Below are 22,607 nucleotides of genomic sequence, written 5' to 3' on the forward strand. Positions count from 1 at the left end.
CTGGTCCCAGGGCTGGATGACCGTCCCGCAGAAGATGAAGGTGAAGCCCATGGCGATGAGCGTGGCCCACACCACCACGCCCAGCAGCAGCATCCAGCGCTGGAAGAGCCACTCGGTGCAGACCAGCACGAACACGGCCAGGAAGACCAGCAGCCCGCAGCCCACCACCGCCACGAAGGCACTGTGCCGCTCCGCGCTCTGCGGGGGGGGGGGGGGGGGGAGACGCGCTCAGAGCCAGGGGGCAGAGCCGAAACCGCCGGCACGCTCACTGCACTCGCCACGCCGAGATCGGACCGAAGACACGCAATCAGGCACACACGCACACACGCACACCCGCACGCACACACGCACACCCGCACATGCAATCAGCCAGACACGCACACCTGCACATGCACACCCGCACACACAATCAGCCACACATGCTCACATAGACCTGACCACTCACGAGCAGCTGCACAGACGGCACGCTCGCCACACCGACACTGGCCCAAAAGATACCAAATACACGCAATCAGCCAGACACGCACGGCCACACACACACACACACACACAGCTGGACACGCACACCCGCACACGCACAGCTGGACACACACACCCGCACACGCACAGCTGGACACGCACGGCCACACACACACACACACAGCTGGACACGCACACCCGCAAACACACAGCTGGACACACACTCCCGCACACGCACAGCTGGACACGCACAGCCACACACACACACACACAGCTGGACACGCACACCCGCAAACACACAGCTGGACACACACTCCCGCACACGCACAGCTGGACACACACAGCCACACACACACACGCTCACAAAGACCTGACCGCTCATGAGCAGCCCAACACTGAACACGACAAGTGTCATGAAGACACGTGCGCACGCACTGAAAAACACACAGCGTCATGAAGACACATGCGCACGCACTGAAAAACACACAGCGTCATGAAGACACGTGCACACGCACTGAAAAACACACAGCGTCATGAAGACACATGCGCATGCACTGAAAAACACACACACGTACAGAAGCACGCAGACATTCTGACAGCATCCTAGAGTTCACAGTATTGAGTTGTATAAAAACAAAACAAACATCAGAAATGACCTCATGCTCTTCTTAAACAAACACACGTTTTTTTTTTTACATACAAATCAAATTATGAGAGAGTCACCGAGGATGGGATCAATGCGCCCCCCCCCCCACCTCCCCCACCCCCCCTTGCCAATATGAGCCTGTATATTATCATCCTCTAAGGGGCCTGACCTTTAAAACGAAACGGAGAGTAATTAAGCGGATCTGCAGAGGGAGTGGGAGGGCCACAGGTGCATTAATGGCGGTGAGTGCGCTTGCAGAGGGCTTCTCTGACGCTTACATAATTTTCGGAAGGGCCCTTCACCGTCCATGCACAGTGCCTCCCGCGGCGTCCGGGACGGGCGAACGTTCACCCCCCCCTTACACCTGTCACTCCGCTGCGCTCTCTCATCACAGGCAGCGCAGCGCCGCTCAGGCACGTGCACCCTGCGGCACCCCGTCAGTTCAGCGCTGGCGCAGAATTCAAGGACTTGATGGAAAGAGTACAGAGGAACGGCACCATCCAGGGGCGTCAAACCAAATCTCGAGGGGGCGGGGGGGTTTCCCTCTTTTCCCTTTCGATCGGCTGCCAATCGAGACAGCTGATGGAACAAGGCATGTGGATCCTTTAGCCAATCAATGGCTTGAATGAAACGCTTGCGCCGAGAACACCCCCCCAAAAAAACCAGCGTACGCTGCAGCCCTCCAGGACTGAAGTTTTACACCTGCTGTGCAGTATGCGCTGTCCATAGATTGCACATACATACTGTATGTAAGTGTGTATGTATTATCTTGCACATAATTGGGCGACATAGCTCAGGAGGTAAGACCGATTGTCTGGCAGTCGGAGGGTTGCCGGTTCAAACCCCGCCCTGGGCATGTCGAAGTGTCCTTGAGCAAGACACCTAACCCCTAACTGCTCTGGCGAATGAGAGGCATCAATTGTAAAGCGCTTTGGATAAAAGCGCTATATAAATGCAGTCCATTTACCATTTACATAATTGGTGTGAATATTGCTACAAAAATAAAAACAACAGCTGACACTATTTTAGATGTAGTTTCATTGGGGTGAGGAAGGGCTTGCGAATACAACTACTGCATTCCTTTTGTTCTGCATGTAAAGCATATGAGCGTCACCTGTGCACACAAACCTCTCCCCCCCCACCCCCCATCCCCCATCCCCCCCCCCCCCCCCCCCCCCATCCCCCATCCCCCCCCCCCCCCCCCCTCACCCCCCATCCCCGGCGACAGGCACACAATAACCTGGGAGTCAACACTGCTAGTCAACAGTAGAATTTCTGTATGGACTGGCTATATGAACAGGCTCAGGACAGGCTAAAGGACAGGCTGTATGGACAGGCTAATGGACAGGCTGTCTGGACAGGCTAAAGGACAGGCTGTATGGACAGGCTAAAGGACAGGCTGTATGGACAGGCTAAAGGACAGGCTGTATAGACAGGCTAAAGGACAGGCTGTATAGACAGGCTAAAGGACAGGCTGTATAGACAGGCTAAAGGACAGGCTGTATAGACAGGCTAAAGGACAGGCTGTATAGACAGGCTAAAGGACAGGCTGTACGGACAGGCTAGTGGACAAGCTGTATGAAAGTCACGCTCCAGGGAGAGCAAGCTCTGTACAGCATACAAGTACATACAGAAATGACAATAAGGAGGAGCAATGCCTTGCAATGCCAACAGCCCCTTTCCCCCGGATTAGTGGCAAATGAGGACATCCGCTGCTTCTGTGACCGTAAAAGTTTTACTGCATGAGTGATCTGGCTTTTCCCCTTAAACGCATCCAATTACTGATTTTTTCACTGTAATGCAGAGTACGCTTTTTTTTTATTATTATTTGACCAGTGCATTATTTGTGAATAAATTGGCAGTGAGTACTGATAAACAGATGAAATCTAATTAGGCAAATGAGCACCAAAAAATAAACAACATGCATTTTATTGTTTCGAGATATTTCTGCGTTTTGTTCCAGACAAGTGGTTTTTGGACAATGTTCAGAATCTGAACCAGTGTCAGGCTTTCACACAACCTGCATGCTAGAGTTGCATCTGCTAACACAGGCACCCCAGTTTCATGTCTTTTTGTGACCCATTTTTCATAAAACCTCTCTTTCTCCTTCCTTTTCTCTTTCTCTGTCTGTCTGCCACCATCATTCTGTTGGTTAGAATTCCTCCCTCCCAGTAAAAGTGGATGGGTATACATTAGGGTAATTAAACGCCTATAATAACTGGAAAGAATGCACGCAGCAGACTGTTGAGTGCCAAGGCACAACAATCTACCCTCTCGTGAATGCGTCCAGTAAATGTCTTGTCCGCAATCCAAGTCATCGCTGTCTAAGATGTTCAGCCTGATGGCGGCGCTACAGGGAAGTGTCATGGGGGGGGGTCACCAAAACCAATCGGTTTCTTCCTCTTGGGAACCTGCATCTGCACGGCAAATTTCACGGCAATCTGGGCCATTACTGCTTTTCCAGATACGTCCGTCTCGGACACCGACAGACGGACGGACGGACGGATGTCATTACAGAACCCCCTTGGCGAAGGTAATTAAGCATTGTTAAACAGAATTTGCAGGCGGACACAGAAAGGTTTAAGCTGGGAGAAGCAGAAAGCCACAGCCTGGTGGAGGTGGGGGGGGGGGGTGGTAGAGGGGGGTGTAGTCACTGAGGTTTTATCAGAGGGCTGATGTCTACCTGCACCGACCCACCAACCACACAGCACCACACACGGCTCAGATCACAGTCGGGCCTACAAATGCATTTAATCCAGCCTGAATTAGGATGCCATTTTTTAAAAAAACCCACCACAACTGAAGTCATTATAGTCTTTGTTTGATACTCATTCTCAGGGTGCGTTATAGAGGGCCCGTTCTGTGCATTTATACAGCCGAACACGAGCAGCGGGTTTTAGGTTAAGTATAGTCCTCAGTGGCGTGTCTTTATCCGCTCAAACAATGCGATTCACGAGCAAAGTGAAGTGCTCCGTTACATCACGTTTATCTGGCATCGGTACGAAACTCGTTTCCCCGCCCCCCCCCCTCCCCTCCCATCAGAAACAAGTCGTTAGGCGTGGTAATGGACATCACAGACAGGGCCTCGCACGGAACAAAGCTCCACGGTACGCCAGAGCCTGCGTCCTGTGGGCCAACGTCAACACAGCCCCACCTCACTCTGCACAGCTGACCCCCCCCACCCCCCAACTTCCCCTCAGTGTAAGAAAAAACATCTGTGTGCTCTGATAGTAAAACACATCACTCCTCTTTTTTTCCCCCCTTCTCTCACACTGACCTAGAGAAATCTCCTGAGCCCCCCCCCCCCCCCCCCACCCCCACACCCATTTGAGTCCACCCAGCCAGCCCCCTCTCCAGGTGAGCCCATAATGAGAATACCAGTTTGCCTCTCGTCTTCCCACATTACATTACACTTATTTGGCAAACACACACACACAAACACAAACACACACACAAGCTACGTACAATAGATGCAAACCGACAGCTACAAAACACAGGTCCGATAAGGTACAATACTCATCATGTAACCGTTATCCACAGCAATGAAGACATTAAGACCAGTTCGCATAGGCTAGGTCAGAAAGTTATGACAAGTCAAACTAGGAGGAGGTACAATGACAAGCTACAGGATAAGGGTGCAGGTGCAGTGCCAGCGCTAGCCCTGGATGGAGACGCACGCCTGAGCGATGGTCTTGCGCCCCCTGCTGGGCCGGCGGCGTACTCACCAGGTTGAGGGAGAAGAAGAGGATGAGGAGCACGGCGCAGAACAGCATGGTGAGGCCCAGCAGCAGCACCAGCAGCTGGTACTGACTGAAGCAGGAGAACTTGCGGTACAGCGCCTCCTTCTTCACCTCCTCCTGGTCGTTCAGCAGGTACTTCCCCTTGGCTGGCATGGTGCCCGCTCCGCTGGCGTCGGCGTTGGCACGGACGCACACAGGTACCCGGGCGGGATCTCGGTCAGGGGTGCTGGCGGTGCCGCTCAGGCGATCGGCGAGCCTCTCCCCCGCCAGGACATCGCCAGTGTTCCGGGTCGTTCCCTCTCTCTCTCTCTCTCTCTCTCTCTCTCTCTCTGTCCCTCTCTCTCTCTCTCTCTCTCTCTCTCTGTCCCTCTCTCTCCCTCTCTCTCTCTCTCTGTACTCCTCTCTCTCTCTCTCTCTCTCTCTCTCCCTCTCTCTCTGTCCCTCTCTCTCTCTGTACTCCTCTCTCTCTCTCTCTCTCTGTGCTCCTCTCTCTCTCTCTCTCTCTCTCTCTGTGTCCCTCTCTCTCTCTCTCTCTCTGTGCTCCTCTCTCCCTCTCTCTCTCTCTCTCTCTCTCTCTCTCTCTCTCTCTCTCTCTCTGTACTCCTCTCTCTCTCTCTCTCTCAGGCTCTGTGCTCCTCTCTCTCGCTCGCTCTTTCTCAGGCAGGGAGGCAGGCAGAGCTCACTCCTGCCAGTGCGCTACTGTCTCCCCCTCTCCAGCATTGTGGAAAGACCAGCCCGGAGTGGAGGGTTCAGGGGAGGAGTGGAAGTGGGGGGGAGAGCGGGGTCGTCAAGGAACCAGCCAGGATTCAGGATCTGAAGTTTTTTTGGAGCCGCTCTCTCTCTCTCTCTCTCTCTCTCTCTCTCTCTCTTTCTTTGTTTCCCTCCCTCTCTTGGTCACTCTGTGGTGGCAGCTCGGTCAGTGGCTGGGCCTGCGGAGAGAGCAGAGAGAGAGAGAGCAGGGTGAGACGACAGGAAACACCAGCAGTGAGAGACGTGCCGCAAGACTTCCCCAGATCGAGCGCGTTCAGCACTGTCCCGGGTATGGCTTTCAGTTCATCCTTCAACAGCAAGAACGCCAGGAAAGTGCAGGGTAGGGTAACCGTAGAGAACAGACAAAACAGCTGCTTCATTTTTGGGAGGTGTGTGTGTGTGTGTGTGTGTGTGTGTGTGTGCACGCACGTGTGTGTGTGCGTGTGCACGTGTGTCTGTGTGTGCGTGAGTGTGTCTGTGTGTGTTCATGCATGAGTGTGTGTGTGTGTGTGTGTGTGTGTGTGTGCGTGTGCGTGTGTCTGTGTGTCTGGGTGTGTGCGCGCGCGCATGAGTGTGTCTGTGTTCATGCGTGAGTGTGTGTGTGTGTGTGTGTGTGCACGTGCATGAGTGTGTGTGTGTGTGTGTGCGTGTGTCTGTGTGTCTGTGTGTGTGTGCGCGCACGCATGAGTGTGTCTGTGTTCATGCGTGAGTGTGTGTGTGTGTGTGTGTGCATGAGTGTCTGTGTGTGTGTGTGTGTGTGTTCATGGATATGTGTGTGTGTGCATGCGTGTGTGTGTGTGTGTGTGTGTTCCTCCCAGCTTTCACACACTGCTGCCTGTGTGTCTCACAGTCGAAGCGGCAGCTCTCCCCCTGCTAAAGCCCTGCTGTCCAATTAAACTGGCTCTTAGGCAACCTTTGCTTCTCTCAGACTTGTTGACACAACTTGCAAACCACGGGCTTCCCCACTGCAGACCACTGGTCATTATGAGACGCTCCGCAAAGAGGCAGCTTTCTAAATATAAAAGCAGTCGCCATTGTTTTCCATGTTTTCATGAGGTTTGTTTGCAAAACAAAGAATGATAGAAATTCCAAATGTACAATAGAGAAAATAAAGCTATAAATATAAAAAGTCATAAACAACACATACAAACTGAATATTACTGGATAGCCTACTATTTTGTTTATGACTTTTTATATTGTAGTTTGGCTCTGAAGAGGCCCAACATGTTTTTCTTTTCTTTTTTTTTTTACTGGAAATCAGAACCTAATTCACTTAGAATTGCTTTACTTTTGAACTTAAAGGGGAAAAAAAGAAAATGTATTATGCCTACACTATACTGTACAGCGCACAAAATAAGGGGAACAAGAAATCACATTTAAAAAAATATTTTTAATAGAGTTGCTACTCGATGACGTTCAATCACTATTGGATGCGCACACAGGTAAAATCTACACAGTCCTGCGCGGGCAAAATTTTGTTAAAATTTCTAGTAATAGGTGCGCAGCAGCCTTGCATATTAAAAGTGAAAAAGCCCTTGGACACATGCTCCTACCACCAGATGCACTGCAGTCATGTCGAGTTGTACAATTCAGAGAAATTTGCTTGACGCTGACAACCCTTTCCATTAAAGGGGCTGATTACGTCAGGCTGCAAATGCTAAAGCAAACGCTGATGAAAATGCACTGCTCGATAAATACAGATCTGTAGACCTCACCATCCAGTCAGAGGGAGCTACAGCTCTCTCACACGATCAATAAAAACACGGCGTGTGTTCATTCAAAGTCTGGCCTTCCAGGAACGGCGACCGTAATGAATACGATCTGTTGACCGTCTTTCCGACGCAAGACGAACGCCGAGCCAAGAACATTTACTCACCGTAATGCTACAGAGATAGGGGGGGAGCGCTGCGCTGCTCCCTGTTCTGCACTTTAAGTATTTGGCAGGCGTCGCTCCAGAAGAGCAGCGAGCAGCGCAAACACGTATACTTGCGAGAACAATTTAACCCCGGGTAAGATGCAGGACCAGCTGTGTGGTATAATGGGTATGGTATAATGGGTAAGGTAGGCCTATATCTAGATAAGAGCGTCTGCTAAACGCCTGTAATGTAATGCACAGCAGAGCTTTGGGAAATATTTCAATAAAATGATGAATGCTGGTGAATATAACTGCAGTTCTGGTAAATGGATGTTATTGCTGGTTGACCAGTGTTAACTTGCAATGTGCATTAAACTAACTAATCGTAACTATTGCGATTAATGAGTGTGAGTCTCTACAGTGTACATGCTTTGTTATTCAGGGTGATGGTATATTTACAGATTGATGCATAAAGCAAGAAAATCAGGAACCTCTCTTTAAATAGAAAGGATGCTATCTAGGAAACAGAAAAGGGGTCAAACTCAACGGATAGTTTCTTGGCCTAAAATCAAATATTACAAGCCTGGAACCCATGATGCTAAGTCTTAATCTGAATTCAAATCTATTTTTATCTTTGGAGATGCAATGGGACTTTGGTTTCATCGCATCCAAACAAGACATAGCCGAAATGGTGTGAAAACACGAGATCCTTTTAAATATTTAAATGTGCCCATTCAATCATCCTCCACAAGTCAGAATCGACAGACGTACGAAACGTTAAACCAAAGTGTACATCTGTTGAGTTCAGTTCTCTGTGTTGCAAAAAATCATTTCGGCTCAAAAGGCTGGAATCAGAAGGCCCAACCATGAAGGCCCACAGATGGCCAAAGAGCCTATGAAGAGCCAAAGAAGACATGGTCATGTAAGGATGCTAAGAGAAGATCACAATCAAGCTAATCACAACCAGGTGTCATAACGAGAAATACCAACAAGCCTACACGCCCGTGGGCTGTCATCTTATTTTCTGTTCCACAAGCACAAACACAGCCTGACGGGTTCAGCGATCGGTGAAGCGAACCCGTCGGAACGAGCAGCCCACGTACAGAAAAAGCGCACGGTTCACATTTCCGTTCTAAGTTAGTTAAGGACAAGTGATGCCTTAGCACAGGGCCGTTACTGTAAAAGAGAGAATCCTGCTCCGGGGGGGAAGCGACTGTAACAAAGACGTCTTTCTCTGCTCTGTAAGGCGACGCTTAACAGCACAAAAATAAGAGGCTGAAGAATCACAGCAAGCAGAAAACAAAAGTGGAATACACCACAATATACCTCAGCAAACACCACAATATACCTCAGCAAACACCACAATATACCTCAGCAAACACCACAATATACCTCAGAAAAAAACACCATAATATACCTCAGAAAAAAACATAAAAAACACCATACTGTAATATAGGCAACTGTAGTACAGGCACTGCTGTCAGGACAGGCACTGCTAGCCATGACAAGATGAACTTAGCTAGGATGGCACTAAAATACACAATTTCAATACAATTATCAAATTCACCATATAAAGATGGTGTTAACTAAGGTGATATACGTCTACTTGAAGTGTCTACTTTAATTTATTCTCACAAAGTTAGATCAGTTAGATAATTTCTTTTAAAAAAATGTTTTCCTGGGAATAATGCCCCACAGTAACAAAAACATCCACAACAAAAGACTGCTTTCTCTTCTTCCTGTTAGTGTTGGTCAAAAGTGGTCAGAAGTCATAAAGTCCTTAAGTTTGTGTGGTGACCGTGTCACATCAGACACATTCTTCTCTCAGACACAACAAAACTGCCCCCCCCCCCCCAAAAAATAGCACAACAGGGGAATTTTCTTCTTCGACACCTTCGACAGCGACCTCTCAGAGGGAAGTAGCGTCTGAACCGAGACAAGCTGTTGGGCCTCCAGAAAGCGAGCTCTCCTGCGTCTGGTTAGAGCTCGCAGATTTACAGCTCAGCCCAGGGCGTGGGGGGGGGGGGCAGGGGGGGGGGGGGGGGTTGAGAAACTCTGTGTGGAGAGACTGTGACTGCGTGGGAGGGGGGGGGGAGTGTGATTTCACGTCCCTGAGATCTACAAGGACCGGAAAAGTGCTCAGCGGGAGGCCGACTGCCGCAAGGCGAAAGTGACATCCAGGAAAATCTGACCCGCGACTTCGCAGAGCAAATATCCGAGCGGCCGGCTCCTCCAGGCCTCCGCGTTCTTTTTCTGAAGAGTCGAGACGCTGAGGAAGAGCTACAACCGTCACGCGGATATACAGACACACACCCCGAGACACAGCGTCCACTCTTTAACCCCTCCCCCCCCCACACGCCGCCGCCCCCCCCCCCCCCACACGCCGCCGCCCCCCCCCCCCCCCCGCGCCCCCCGTCTTATCAGTGATAATTCCTGTGTGGGACGAGAGCAAACATTAAACGAGGGAGAGGAGTAACAACGAGCGCTCGGGAGAGCAGACGAGAGAAGCGCGCTTCGGTAACACACAGCATCCAAAGGGCTCGTTTTCTCACGAGCGGCGATCTTCCGTCGCGTTTTCGCAAGGTTCCCCAACGTTCCCGAACGATGTCACGGGAAGAGGGGGGACGACGACGCAGAAACAGACGGGATGTCAGCCCCTCTGCTCACCTGCACTTCCTGTTTCGATGACTCGCATCGCTGAGGCGTGGCAGGGTCCCCTGTAACGGGGTGGGGGGGGGGGGGGGGGGGTTACATTAGCCTTCAGAAACTCCCACGGCTCAGAACCGTTCGGCCCGAACCACCGCAGAGACATCTTTTACAGGCAGGGGCTGCGACCATAAACCAGGACAGCGGCTGATCGCAATCGCTATTAATTATTATCACCGCTGCCAGTGTTTGTTCACCAAACACAGGCTCATCTGCTTCGTATTTCAGCCGTTCGCTAAGGATCATAGGAGCAGTGCCAGTGCGGCTTTAAAAAAATAAATAAAAATTTAAAATAAAAAATAAAAAACCTCAAAGACACACAAGCTGTTTGTTGGAACGCTGGCTTCCTCACGCGTTGCCACTGAGACATATTGCCTGAATTCTGCCATCAACGAAATCAACGAAAAAGAAGGAGACCGAAGACATTTTTAGAACAGCTTAAGCAAACAGATGGTCAGTTTTCTCCCCAGCGTGGATGGCGTGGGCTCGTCGGCGACGGTCGGGAGCCGTTCACCAGCATCGCCGTCACCGCGCTCCGAGGCTCTAGGAGACGGCGGCCATTCGAGAGGAGCCAGCGGCTTATTAATCACACGGCGCTGCACACACACGCACACACACACACGCACGCACGCACGCACGCACGCACGCACGCACGCACGCATACAGAGCGCCTCACACACGCACGCACACACACACACACACGCATGCACGCACGCATACAAAGCGCCTCACACATAACGCCTCACACAGTGCAACACGCACGCACACAGAGAGCGCCTCACACAGAACACCTCACACACAGACACACACAGAGAGCGCCTCACACAGAACACCTCACACACAGACACACACAGAGAGCGCCTCACACATAGCACCGCACACACATAGCGCCTCATACACACACCGCCTCACACACACACGCATGCACGCACACACACAGAGCGCCTCACACACACTGAGAGCACCTCACACATAGCGTCTCACACAGTGCAGCACACACACACAGAGCGCACCACACGCACACACACACACACACACACACACACAGCGCGCCACACACACACACACACGCACACACAGAGTCACTGCACCCGGACGGCCCGGGCTTTATGCTCCAATTCTAAGGTTGCCATGGCGAGGGCCGAGGCGGGCGAATGGCTGGCCCTGGCATTGAGCTGTGTGGGGGGGGGGGGGGGGGGCGAACGGGCTGGAATTTCGGCGACGGCGGTGGGTGAACGCTCACCTCGCCTCACGGCGTTCGGGCTCCGAGGGGCTCCTTTTAAAAACGGAACCCCTTCCAAAAAAATAAATAAAAAGGGGCAGAGAGCATCCAAAGCAAAGCCGCCATGTCCTCTCATAAAACAAACATCAACATGAGGACAGATCATGGCCTTTCAAATCAATACGATTACCCCCCCCCCCCAACCCCCCCCATCAGCAGAGCACCTCCCCCACCGTAAGAGCTCAGCTCCATAGACCGGTACAGGCAGTGGTGTTTTTAAACTCACACGCACACGACACGCTGCTCTTACAGCAACAGCACCGCGGATGTGAAGCTGTGTATAAGCATTTCTGAGGCAAAGGTGAGTACAGCTCACAGAGACGGGCAGGCAGGGGGGCGGGGGGACGTGCCAGGACTGGTTGTTCTCCTGGCAGACTTTCCGTCTTTCTGTTGCCCAAACCCGGCAGCTCGGGGGGGGGGGGGGGAAGTGAAACCCAGAGAAGGCCCACGCTCTCACGCAAAGCCTTCTGGGAAGCGGGAAACTCCCCCACACACCACTGCATGACTCTGAGCGCACGTGTGGCAGCGCTTCCTATCCACCGCGGCTGCCGAGGCGGGTCGCTGGTGAAGCGCTCTGACACTCTGACATGGAGGCTTTCACAGAACATTACGCATACAGTGCTCTAACACAGGCACTGTAACATGGAGGCTTTCACAGAGGAACATTATACATGAAGCGCTCTGACACTCTGACATGGAGGCTTTCACAGAACATTACGCATACAGTGCTCTAACACAGGCACTGTAACATGGAGGCTTTCACAGAGGAACATTATACATGAAGCGCTCTGACACTCTGACATGGAGGCCTTCACAGAACATTACGCATACAGTGCTCTAACACAGGCACTGTAACATGGAGGCTTTCACAGAACATTACGCATACAGTGCTCTAACACAGGCACTGTAACATGGATGCCTTCACAGAACATTACGCTTATAGTGCTCTAACACAGGCACTGTAACATGGACGCCTTCACAGAACATTATGCATAACGCGATCCAACACAGGCACTGTAACATGGACGCCTTCACAGAACATTATGCATAATGCGATCCAACACAGGCACTGTAACATGGACACCTTCACAGAACATTATGCATAATGCGATCCAACACAGGAACTCTAACATGGATGCCTTCACAGAACATTATGCATAATGCGATCCAACACAGGAACTCTAACATGGACGCCTTCACGGCAGAACATTGTACAAAAGCACAGTGGAAGCACAGGCCAGGCTGAACAAACACGTCGACCCGCCTGGAAACGAAGTACTTCAAACACAGGGTTAAAAATGCCCTGTCCAAAGGTACCGTACTGCAACCTGATTTATGATTCAATAGTTCAACAGTATTTTTCTTCAAACACAAGAAAAGCGAGGGTCAGGTCGGCCAGGTTTGCCAGGCCTTTCACGAGCAGGGATCACAGTGACTGCGCACAGCGTTATCATGCAGTGTCTACTAAAAGCAGCTGAGCGAGAGTCTTCACAGTGCGTTCTCTCCTTCCCTCTTCGGTCGATGCTTTTGTTTCCTGTTTCGGTTGCGCCATTTGCTGATCAGTTAGAGAAAAAAAAAAGCTAACACAGACCTTATATGGAAGACCACACAGGTCCTGACATATGACCCTGATCTCCAAGGGCAACCACAGGGCAGCTGGGCAGTGCACAGAGAAGAGGAGAGGAGCAGAGGAGAGGAGAAGGAAGGAGAGGGGAAGGGAGGAGAAGAGCTATATAAAGAAAACGTGAAACGGGAAAGGAAATGTGAACTGATGACCCATAACAGCACAGTACAGTCTGACAGCAAATGTGTATATATATATATATATATATATATATATATATATATATATATATATATATATATATATATATAACATCTAAATCAATAGGACAGCAAATTATTAAATGTGGCCATCTATATTCCAGAAATTCAGTTTGGCATTGTTATAAGACCTTTTAAAAACCCGATACGGTGCACATAATGGCCCTTCGCCGCTCATGAATTACGCAGAACGTCGCACACACCGCCATTACGGCGAGGTAATTGTGGAAGGAAATGATTATTTCTCCACTGCCAAGCGGGTTCCTTTTTCAATATGCCCACCTATTGTACTAAGCCGCGAGTTCGGGAGGGGGACGGAGAGAAAGGCTTTCTGTGACGGGGGGGAAAATGAGAAGCAGGGGAGGTTTTTAAGACGTACGTGTGCGGGCAGGAAGAGCGGACATTGTGTGTCATGTTAACAGATTCCAGGCGGGTGTGATCGAAACAAGGCAGCCAATCAGCTCGTCCGAAAGCAGATTCTATACGCGCCCCTCCTGACGCTGGGACGCACAGGTTGGTACACACCAGAGCTTCACAGACGCACGTAAAATGACTCAGGGTGCAGAACACACAGCATTATCTGTCTTAGTGTGTCTCAGAGGTCATGCAAAAAACATACAGCCGGCACCCCCCCCCCACTGTGTCACTGCTAGACGCTGACACACCCAACCCATCTGAACCAAGCAAAGGATGTTGCGGTCGCACGCGTCTATATCGGGCCATCTACATCTCTGTTAGAGATAACTGTACAAACAGAATATATATACACCCAGAAATAAAAACGCGAATTTGCAGCCGTACAAATACAAATGTGTGTGTGTGTGACAGGTTCAAACTGGTTACAGTTCAGACTTCAGAAAGAAAAAAAAAAACATGCAGGCCAAATGAAATACCCATTCTTGCTCACTGAAATAAGAACTCTCTCTCTTTGGCTACAACACACGCAAAAACTACAAATACGCTAACAGCCTTCCCCAAAGCGGCTAGCGTGCGTCTGCCAGTGTGCAAGTGCATTTATTTGCCGGGCTGCTCAAATGAATTCATACCGGACGGCGGTACAGGAGACGGCGAAGGCCGCTCAGGAAGCGCAGAGCGCAGAGCGCAGCACGGCGTCGGTCGCCGCCGAGCTTGCTCCGCTCCGCCTCGCTCGCCGAGGGCGCGGCGGGGCCGGGCAGCTGACAGAGCCGTGTACAGAAATGCGCGCCCCAAATCGGATTAGGGACGGGACGGCTACGCGCGAGTCGCCCCCCCCCCCCCCCCCCCGAGCGCCGTCCGGCGCTATCGAATTAGCCGTGTTCTGCAGGAGCTGCTGAAAAGGTAATCGGGTTAGCGTAATGCTATCTCGGGCTCCCTTTTCAGATCTCCGCGCCTCGTTTGTAGCAAACAGAGGAAGTTGCCGTCGATGCCGCGGCCAGTTTTAGCTGGCAGCGGTTCCCCCTCGCGCACACGCAGCTCATTTCCACAAGAGCATCATTAGATTTCCACGAGTCAACTGGCACAAAGCTGCACGGCCATTTTAATCCCCTCTAATACAAGGGGCTGCCCAAGCCTGCAGATCTACCGTCCTGTAGGTTTTTCGCACCGACCCTAACAAAGGCACACTGCATTTGACAGCTAGAGCAGGGCTGCCCAACCCAGTTCCTGCAGATCTACCGTCCTGTAGATTTTCCACTCCAACCCTAACAAAGCCACACCTCATTCAACAGCCGGAGATCCCATAAATTAGCAAAGTCAGGTGTGCCAAATTACGGTTGAGATGAAAACCTGCAGGATGGTACATCGCCAGGAACCGGGATGGGCAGCCCTACCCCTAATACATAAAACCCTAAAGGAAAACAATGGGTGTGAACATCATAACATAAATTAATAAATGTTTTTATTGATAGGAACCACAGGTATTTTATAAAACGTTGGCCACAAATATTCTGTAAAGATTGCACCCACTTATATAATTCTATATCCTGCAACCAGAAGCCAGATAATTCAGCACTAAGTCCGTTTGCACGAGCAGATGTGCGGGGGCTCGAACGACAATTACTGTGTGTCTGTATCTCTGAGGAAATGCTTCACAAGTGCCTGAAGTGTGTGCGTTTGTGTGAGTGTGTCTGTGTGAGTGTGTGTGTGTGTGTGTGTATGCGTGTTTACGTGTGTGCGTTTGTGTGAGTATATGTATGTGTGTGCTTGTGTGTGTGTGTGTGTGTATGTGTTTACGTGTGTGCGTTTGTGTGAGTATATGTATGTGTGTGTGCTTGCGTGTGTGTGTGTGTATGGGAAGGTTTGTGCGAGTGTGTGTGTGTGTGCATTTGTGTGAGTGTGTGTGTATGTGTGTGCGCATGTGTGTATGGGAGGGTTTGGCAAGTTAGAAAAACAGACAAATATGGGAGAGAAATTCAAACCATAACAGACACGGTTCATTCCTGTCAGCTTCAACAAACAACACCCTTTTCTGGGTCCCATAAATCCATTGCTAGCTTTTTTTTTTATTAGTCGACCCCCCTAAAATTCGGACTCCCATTAAAAGCTATGAGTCCTGTAAAAATATCTAACTGGCAGAACGGTAGTAATGAGAACAGCAATTTTACACACACACACACACACACACACACACACACACACAAACACACACACATCAACCCTTACAGGGCATCTCAAAAAAAGTTCACCAGTTGCAGCATATTCTTCTCTGCAGACCTCAGCAGCCTAAAAACGCTGATGAGTAAATGCCAGAGGCTGAGCACACAGCAGTGCTGAACACAGAAGGTCGCAGCCCCAGGTGTAACGACGGTAATTTTTCCACCGCGCAATAGATGTGCAAGTATGTGTCGTCAGGCAGACGGGGGCCATCTGGCCACTGCGTGTGTGTCGTCAGACCAGTAATAACAGGCCCATTATAAAATAATTTACAACGGCTGGCGTGCGTTTCAGCTGCTCGGTCGCAGGGCGAGCTGCGCGGAAAGTCGCTCGAAGCCGTCGATGCCCTCAACCGCGTGCGCGTATTTGCTCAGCACACAGGGCTACAAAATGCATTACAATTTAAATACGAACATAAACAAAAATCACCCGCACATCGGGGCAATTCACAGACATATGCAATTACATGCACTGCTCTGTTTATTTTTGAATGTTTTCCTTGAGGAAACAAGCTGCAGAAATCAAATACAAATATGTTTTTTTTTGGGGGGGGGGGGGTAGATAAATTCAGTCTTTTATGCACTCAATGCAGAGCACTGCTAACTCCGAATAAAGGAAGCAGATTCTAAGATCGTCCTCATAAACCGCTCTCACTTATCCGTAGGAAACTCGGACAATGGAAGACACGCTGTGGGCGTACGGGCGGGATAGTCTTTTGGGAAAACCCTGGGGCAGTAGGTGGACCTCCAGCTGTTCCCCAGTTTCCTCCCTGTGTGTCGGGGGTGGGGGGGGGATCGTCCCAAGGTCACCACACCCCTTCTCCACCACCCTGATATCTCTTGCTTTCTTGCAGCCATGGTGTCTGTTACCATGACAGCATACAGCAGACCGTCCACTCTCACAAAAGGCCCAGAGTTGTCAGTGCGTAAACTGACAATGTGTTGTTCACTAATGCTACTATTGTGAACGAAATCATTAGCATCCATAATTGCTTTTGACAGCTGTTGATGTTGCTGGAAATTGCCACTCTTCTCAACTCGAGTATTCATAGCACTGAGCGAGTGCGGTTTCCTCACTGGTACAAAATTAAGCTCTGTTTGTCCCCCACAGACACATTTGACTAATTAGGATTCACAGGGTTTCGGCAAAGTCAGACAGAATCTAATGCTGGTGGTGTGGTTTATATAGACTATACAATACAGTAAAAGTAACAAAAAGCCATTTTTTTAAGGAAGCCAATTTTTTAAAATCATGGGGTAGATGATCATTCTGAAAAAGCTTAAAAGCAATGTGGAGCTGCTGTGTCCAATGGGTAATGTACATGTAATGGCCGTGACACAAATGAGGCATACAGTTTACTTGCTTTGGGTTGAGAAGTAAAAATCCAACCTTGTTCAGTTGTACTGCTCTGGGTAAAAAACACTGGGCAGGATGAACACGAAGCAGAGAAACCTCCCAGTTGTGCCACCCTGGGGATAAACACAGAGCAGAGAAACCTCCCAGTTCTGCTGCTCAGGGGATAAACACTGAGCAGAAAAACCTCCCAGTTCTGCTGCTCAGGGGATAAACACTGAGCAGAGAAACCTCCCAGTTGTGCTGCCCTGGGGATAAACACTGAGCAGAGAAACCTCCCAGTTGTGCTGCCCTGAGGATAAACATTGAGCAGAGAAACCTCCCAGTTGTGCTGCCCTGGGGATGAACACTGAGCAGAGAAACCTCCCAGTTCTGCTGCTCTGGGGATAAACACTGAACAGAGAAACCTCCCAGCTGTGCTGCCCTGGGGATAAACACTGAGCAGAGAAACCTCCCTTAATCAGGCCGGCCCGCTTGTGCGTGAGCAGCAGAGGCTTGGTGGTCAGACACTGAACATGTCCCAACGGCTCGCACACCGCAGCTTCTCCCTCTGCCTGGGAAACAGGCCTGTGATTACACACAGTGGCACAGCAAAACAGCCATAAAGGCACCCATACTGCTCACTCCTCACACCACGCAAATCATGTGAGATGGAGGATGTTTGTCACAGAGAGAGAAAGAGAGAAAGGGGGGGAGGGAGAGAGAGAGAGAAAGAGAGGGGGAGGTGGGGAGGTGGGGAGAGGGAGAGAGAGAGAGAGAGAGAGAGCGAGAGAGGCGGGGAAGGAGTGAGTGAGACAGGGAAAGGGAAAGAGAGAGTGAGAGAGAGCGAGACAGACAGAGAGAAAGAGAGAGGGAGAGAGAGAGCAACAGACTGAGAGAAAGAGAAAGACGGAGAGAATAACAGAGTGAGAGACCCTGGTAGAGCTGATCTCTGGATCTGGCCACAAACCAAGGGAGGCTTTCTCTGAAAAGCACATCAAATACTTCATATTCAATTTCACACAGATAAAGAATCTGTCTTGTCTTGGTAAAGTCCCTGGAGCCAGTGATTTAATTTAGGCCCGTAGCACTTCTATCATAATGAAAACCATTACAGGCCTGGGACCTGGGCTAATATTTAAGAAACAACAAATTAATTTCCTCATTATCGTAGCTCTGTGTACTGAAAGGTCGATTCTGGCAATAGAAAAAAAGAAAAGAATCGAAATTCTTCAATACAAAAAAAATAAAAAAATCAGTGCATCATGGCTCGATCCATATTTCTATCACGAAATTGGAATTCAGTTACTTCATTCAGTCTTTCAAATGGGTCTAGTGCTGGGTGGAGTGTTGACAGGATTTCTCAGTAATGCGCATCACGGTTCTACCACACATCCCAGCAGTCCTCTGACATTACACTGGAGGCCCTCCTGACTGTGGCCTCACTTCTTGCTTACTCCTGTGAACAGAAACGTTTTAACACCGGACACCGCAGGCAGTGCGGGGCCCGCTAGACGTGACAGAGATGGCGGCCTGCTGTAAGACCTCTGAAAAACATCTCTCCAGCGCACGGGGGGGCTGAGTCAGTAGCCTACGCGCGGTGAGGTCACAGACAGTTAACTCCGTAAGACCGCGGTGCCAAATTACACACTCGCTGTGCCTCTCGCACAAATCTGCCCCACCAACAGCCAATCGGATGAGACGCAGAGAAAGTGCTGGAATGAGTACGTCCTCATGCGAGGCTGACCACTGTGTGTGTGGTTATTCCACACTGAAAGACCTTTGGGGGGGGAAGACCACAGGACTCTAACAACGCACCTCAGGCACACAGTCCGTGTTTGTTTCGAGGTGCAAAATCCATGTTCAGGAAAGCAAAAGTGTTTTTCCCCCAGTATTTTGCTCCAATCACCTGAATTTGCTCATTAGCACAGTTCCTCGGCCAGGAGGGAGAACTAATTAGTAAAATCAGCTGTGCTGAGGTCACGGGTGGAAGAAACACACGGCAGAAATCTTACTTTCTGACCCCTGGACTTTCCACCTCTGCCTTTCTTCTACTACCATATAAGTCAGTACCCCTTGAGAGAACAGATGAATTAATGCTACAACATTTTCAAAGCATTAAAAGATCCCACACAGCGAGTGTATAATGCTGTTCAAACAAAGTCCATGAGAAAGCCACATTCCTGGCTGCTTTTCCCACAACCTGTGGATACCCCGTGAGTAACGGTGACACATTCAGATAAATGGGCTCCACAGCGTAGTGCTAATCACCACTGTTCACATCCGCCCCAGAACAGGCACTGTTCACATCCCCCCCAGAACAGACACTGTTCACATCCGCCCCAGAACAGGCACTGTTCACATCCCCCCCAGAACAGGCACTGTTCACATCCCCCCCAGAACAGACACTGTCCACACCCCCCCCCCAGAACAGACACTGTCCACACCCCCCCCCCCCAGAACAGACACTGTCCACACCCCCCCCCCCAGAACAGACACTGTCCACACCCCCCCCCCAGAACAGACAATGTCCACACCCCCCCCCCCACAACAGACACAGTTCACATCCGCCCCAGAACAGGCACTGTTCACATCCCCCCCCCCAGAACAGACACTGTTCACATCCCCCCCCAGAACAGACACTGTTCTCATCCCCCCACAACAGGCACTGGTCAACACCCCCCCCCCCAGAACAGGCACTGTTCACACCCCAAGAACAGGAATACGTTTACTGAGAGCAAAACTTTTCCTCTTTAACATACACAAAGTCATAGCCACCAACGGCTGAGGAGCAGGAAACATGGGACAACTGGCCCTGCATGAGATCAGGCAATTCCTCAGTGCGCTCCAGACCAAGTAGGTGAGGGGTTACCTGGGGAAATGTAAATGTGTTATTAATGGGTGAGGTGTTGATTGTCAGTGCATTATATATGGCTGTGCTACTTACAGTATGTGCGGTATGGAAGCAAGCAGTTCCACAAACACCAGCCAGGAACAGCGTGCCACTGACACTGTCGTCTTACAGGGCCACTGGTAGGGCTCATGTGATGGGACTTACTTCACTCACACAGCTGATGTGCAACCTGTGTGCTGCAATCACTCATTAATTAAAGCGAACTGTTGCTGTTTGGAGAGCCTGATCACATGACCAGCCCCAGCCCTCCCCATGCCCTGATCCGGTCCCCCCCCCCCCCCCCGCACCGCTCTTTCCAAAGCAGCCCTTGTCCGCGGCGCTTCGTAAGCAGGGGCTAGAGTTACGGCTCTGAGAAAGCTCCCTCTGTGCTCACCGCAAAAAAAAATTTACGACGGAGCCCGGACCAAAAAAGGGGCTCGGCCTGCGAATCGCTGCGCGTCAGAGCGCGCCTGGAGACACGCCGGCATCCTTCCTGGAGTTTCCGTTAGCGTGGCGCCCAGCGCCGCGGCGGGCCGACCCGTTCCGTGCCAGCGCCCCCACATCCCGCCCGGAACGCCGCCCAGCACAGCGGAACATTTCGGAATCTGTTTTTCTTTTTTTCTTTTTCCTTCTTTTCTTTCTTTAAAATTAGTCACAAGTTGTTCACAACTGTCATTCAGCGTCAGGGCCTCACAGGACGGGCACCTGTTCCCGTTTAAATCTGTGACCGGGGCTTATTTTTTAGCACCACTGTGAAATCGGTAATTGAAAGCATCCGCTCCCGTTTCAAGCGACGGCACGGAGCGGCAGCGGTTGGACCGGATCCACAGGAGCCTGATCCCCTGCCCATGGCACATTACCCACGATCCCCAGCTCCTGAACTGAAGTGGCTCCACAGTGCTGAACTCTTCCCCTGTGGAAGGCCACTGAGAGGACAGGCCCGGCTCTCCCCCCAGTGAGGCTGAGTCGTTTAAAAACCGCACATCCACAGGAATTTACACCCTTCCCCTGGACTGCACTGCACTGCAGAGCATGGCAGAACCTCTCCCCACTTCCTCTCCACGTTCAGTAGGCGGGGGGGTGGGGGGGGGGACTCCATCGGCGGCCGCCCGGTGTTCTATCTGATTACAGTAACGCGAGCGCTCGCACGCGTGAACAAAACAAGCCCTCTAAATAAATAAACAAAACAAACCCTGACCGTGTGGGGAGGGGTTTCATACTGAACACAACACGACACACGTCAGCCAAACCACTCCGCGTAGTTTCTCTTTTATTAGGAAAAATAAACCCAAATCCGCTGCTGGGAGCAGCCCGTCTGATTCCCTGCTCCCAGACTCTGCTGTCTCGACACAACACTAAGACTAGGCAGACTGTTACAGCGAAACGCATCGCCTTCAGAAACGCAGGACTGCGGAACTTCATCTCACAGGTGTTCCATGGCCGGTTGATGTGTGTGACCATTCTACAACACCGTGATGTGATGATGCTGCTTCGTTCAAAGTCACAGGATTTTCCAAACGTTTTTTCCAGCACTTTTGCTGCTCCTCTTAACTTACTGAAATCCCCCCTCCCCCCCCCCCCCCCCCCCCCGAGCACAGCCCAGGACTGCAGATCGTTTTACAATTAAAACAGGGGCCAGCAGCAGCAGTGATGATGTCATGGAAAGTGCAGACCGGGGGAAAGGCCTTTACGGCTTTGTCTACGGACAACCTCTCATCCTGAGGAGTAACTGGCAGCGCACAGTCCGTTAAGCGGTCTGTACGCTCTGCTCTGCGCTGCGGGTTTATCAGGCCTAGTGCCTTCTGGGAAAAGAACCGCCATCGCCCAGCGAGGAGGAGGAGGAGGAACGCCGTCAAATCTCTCATCTCCCAGGACAACCAGGGCCGAGCCAATTCCAACTCCCAGCGAATTCAGCACAGAGCACTTCGTTTTCCAGGGAAGAGTGAACTCTCTTCCCATTAACTGCCCCTCCTACGACAAAGTTACACCCAATATTTAAGAAGTTACATGTAAAATGCCTGAGGCGCCCACGCGTTCACGCACAGCCTGATCAGTCACCTCCCTTCTGGTTCACACAGTATAACGTCACCCCCGTCCCTAACCCCCCAGTCCCTACCCTCCCCCATCCCTAACCCCCCCAGTCCCTATCCCCCCCAGTCCCTAAACCCAACAGTCCCTAACCCCAACAGTCCCTAACCCCCCCAGTCCCTAACCCCCCCGTCTCTAACCCGGAGGACGGAGTGTAGCACAGTGGGTAAGGAACTGGTCTTGTAACCGAAAGGTCGCAGGTTCGATTCCCGGGTAAGGACACTGCCGTTGTACCCTTGAGCAAGGTACTTAACCGAAATTGCTTCAGTATATATCCAGCTGTATAAATGGATACAATGAAAAGAAAAAAAAAAAAAAGAAAAATGCCATGTAAAAGTTGTGTAAGTCGCTCTGGATAAGAGCGTCTGCTAAATGCCTGTAATGTAATGTAACGTAACCCT

The 22,607-nt window shown here is 50.8% G+C and overlaps 1 protein-coding gene and 1 long non-coding RNA gene across 5 annotated transcripts in view; both read right to left on the reverse strand.

The window, feature by feature from the left end:
- adcy7 (adenylate cyclase 7) overlaps positions 1 to 5,209 on the reverse strand; it is a 30,799-nt gene extending 25,590 nt beyond the window's left edge. For 3 of the 4 annotated variants that reach the window (XM_035395497.1, XM_035395496.1, XM_035395494.1), the window contains exons 1-2: positions 4,831 to 5,209; positions 1 to 198 (exon numbers count right to left, since the gene is read on the reverse strand). In XM_035395497.1, coding sequence (XP_035251388.1) covers positions 1 to 198; positions 4,831 to 4,998 — 366 coding nt within the window. In that variant the 5' untranslated portion in view covers positions 4,999 to 5,209. The remainder of the gene's footprint in view (positions 199 to 4,830) is intronic. The other variant, XM_035395495.1, reaches the window with a different exon arrangement.
- A 522-nt stretch (positions 5,210 to 5,731) lies between these two features.
- LOC118214915 overlaps positions 5,732 to 22,607 on the reverse strand; it is a 31,792-nt gene continuing 14,916 nt past the window's right edge. Inside the window, exon 2 of the long non-coding RNA XR_004762716.1 lies at positions 5,732 to 5,774. This is a non-coding gene — a long non-coding RNA (uncharacterized LOC118214915). The remainder of the gene's footprint in view (positions 5,775 to 22,607) is intronic.

Source organism: Anguilla anguilla, chromosome 16 (genome assembly GCF_013347855.1).
Source record: "Anguilla anguilla isolate fAngAng1 chromosome 16, fAngAng1.pri, whole genome shotgun sequence".
NCBI classification, from domain to species: domain Eukaryota; kingdom Metazoa; phylum Chordata; class Actinopteri; order Anguilliformes; family Anguillidae; genus Anguilla; species Anguilla anguilla.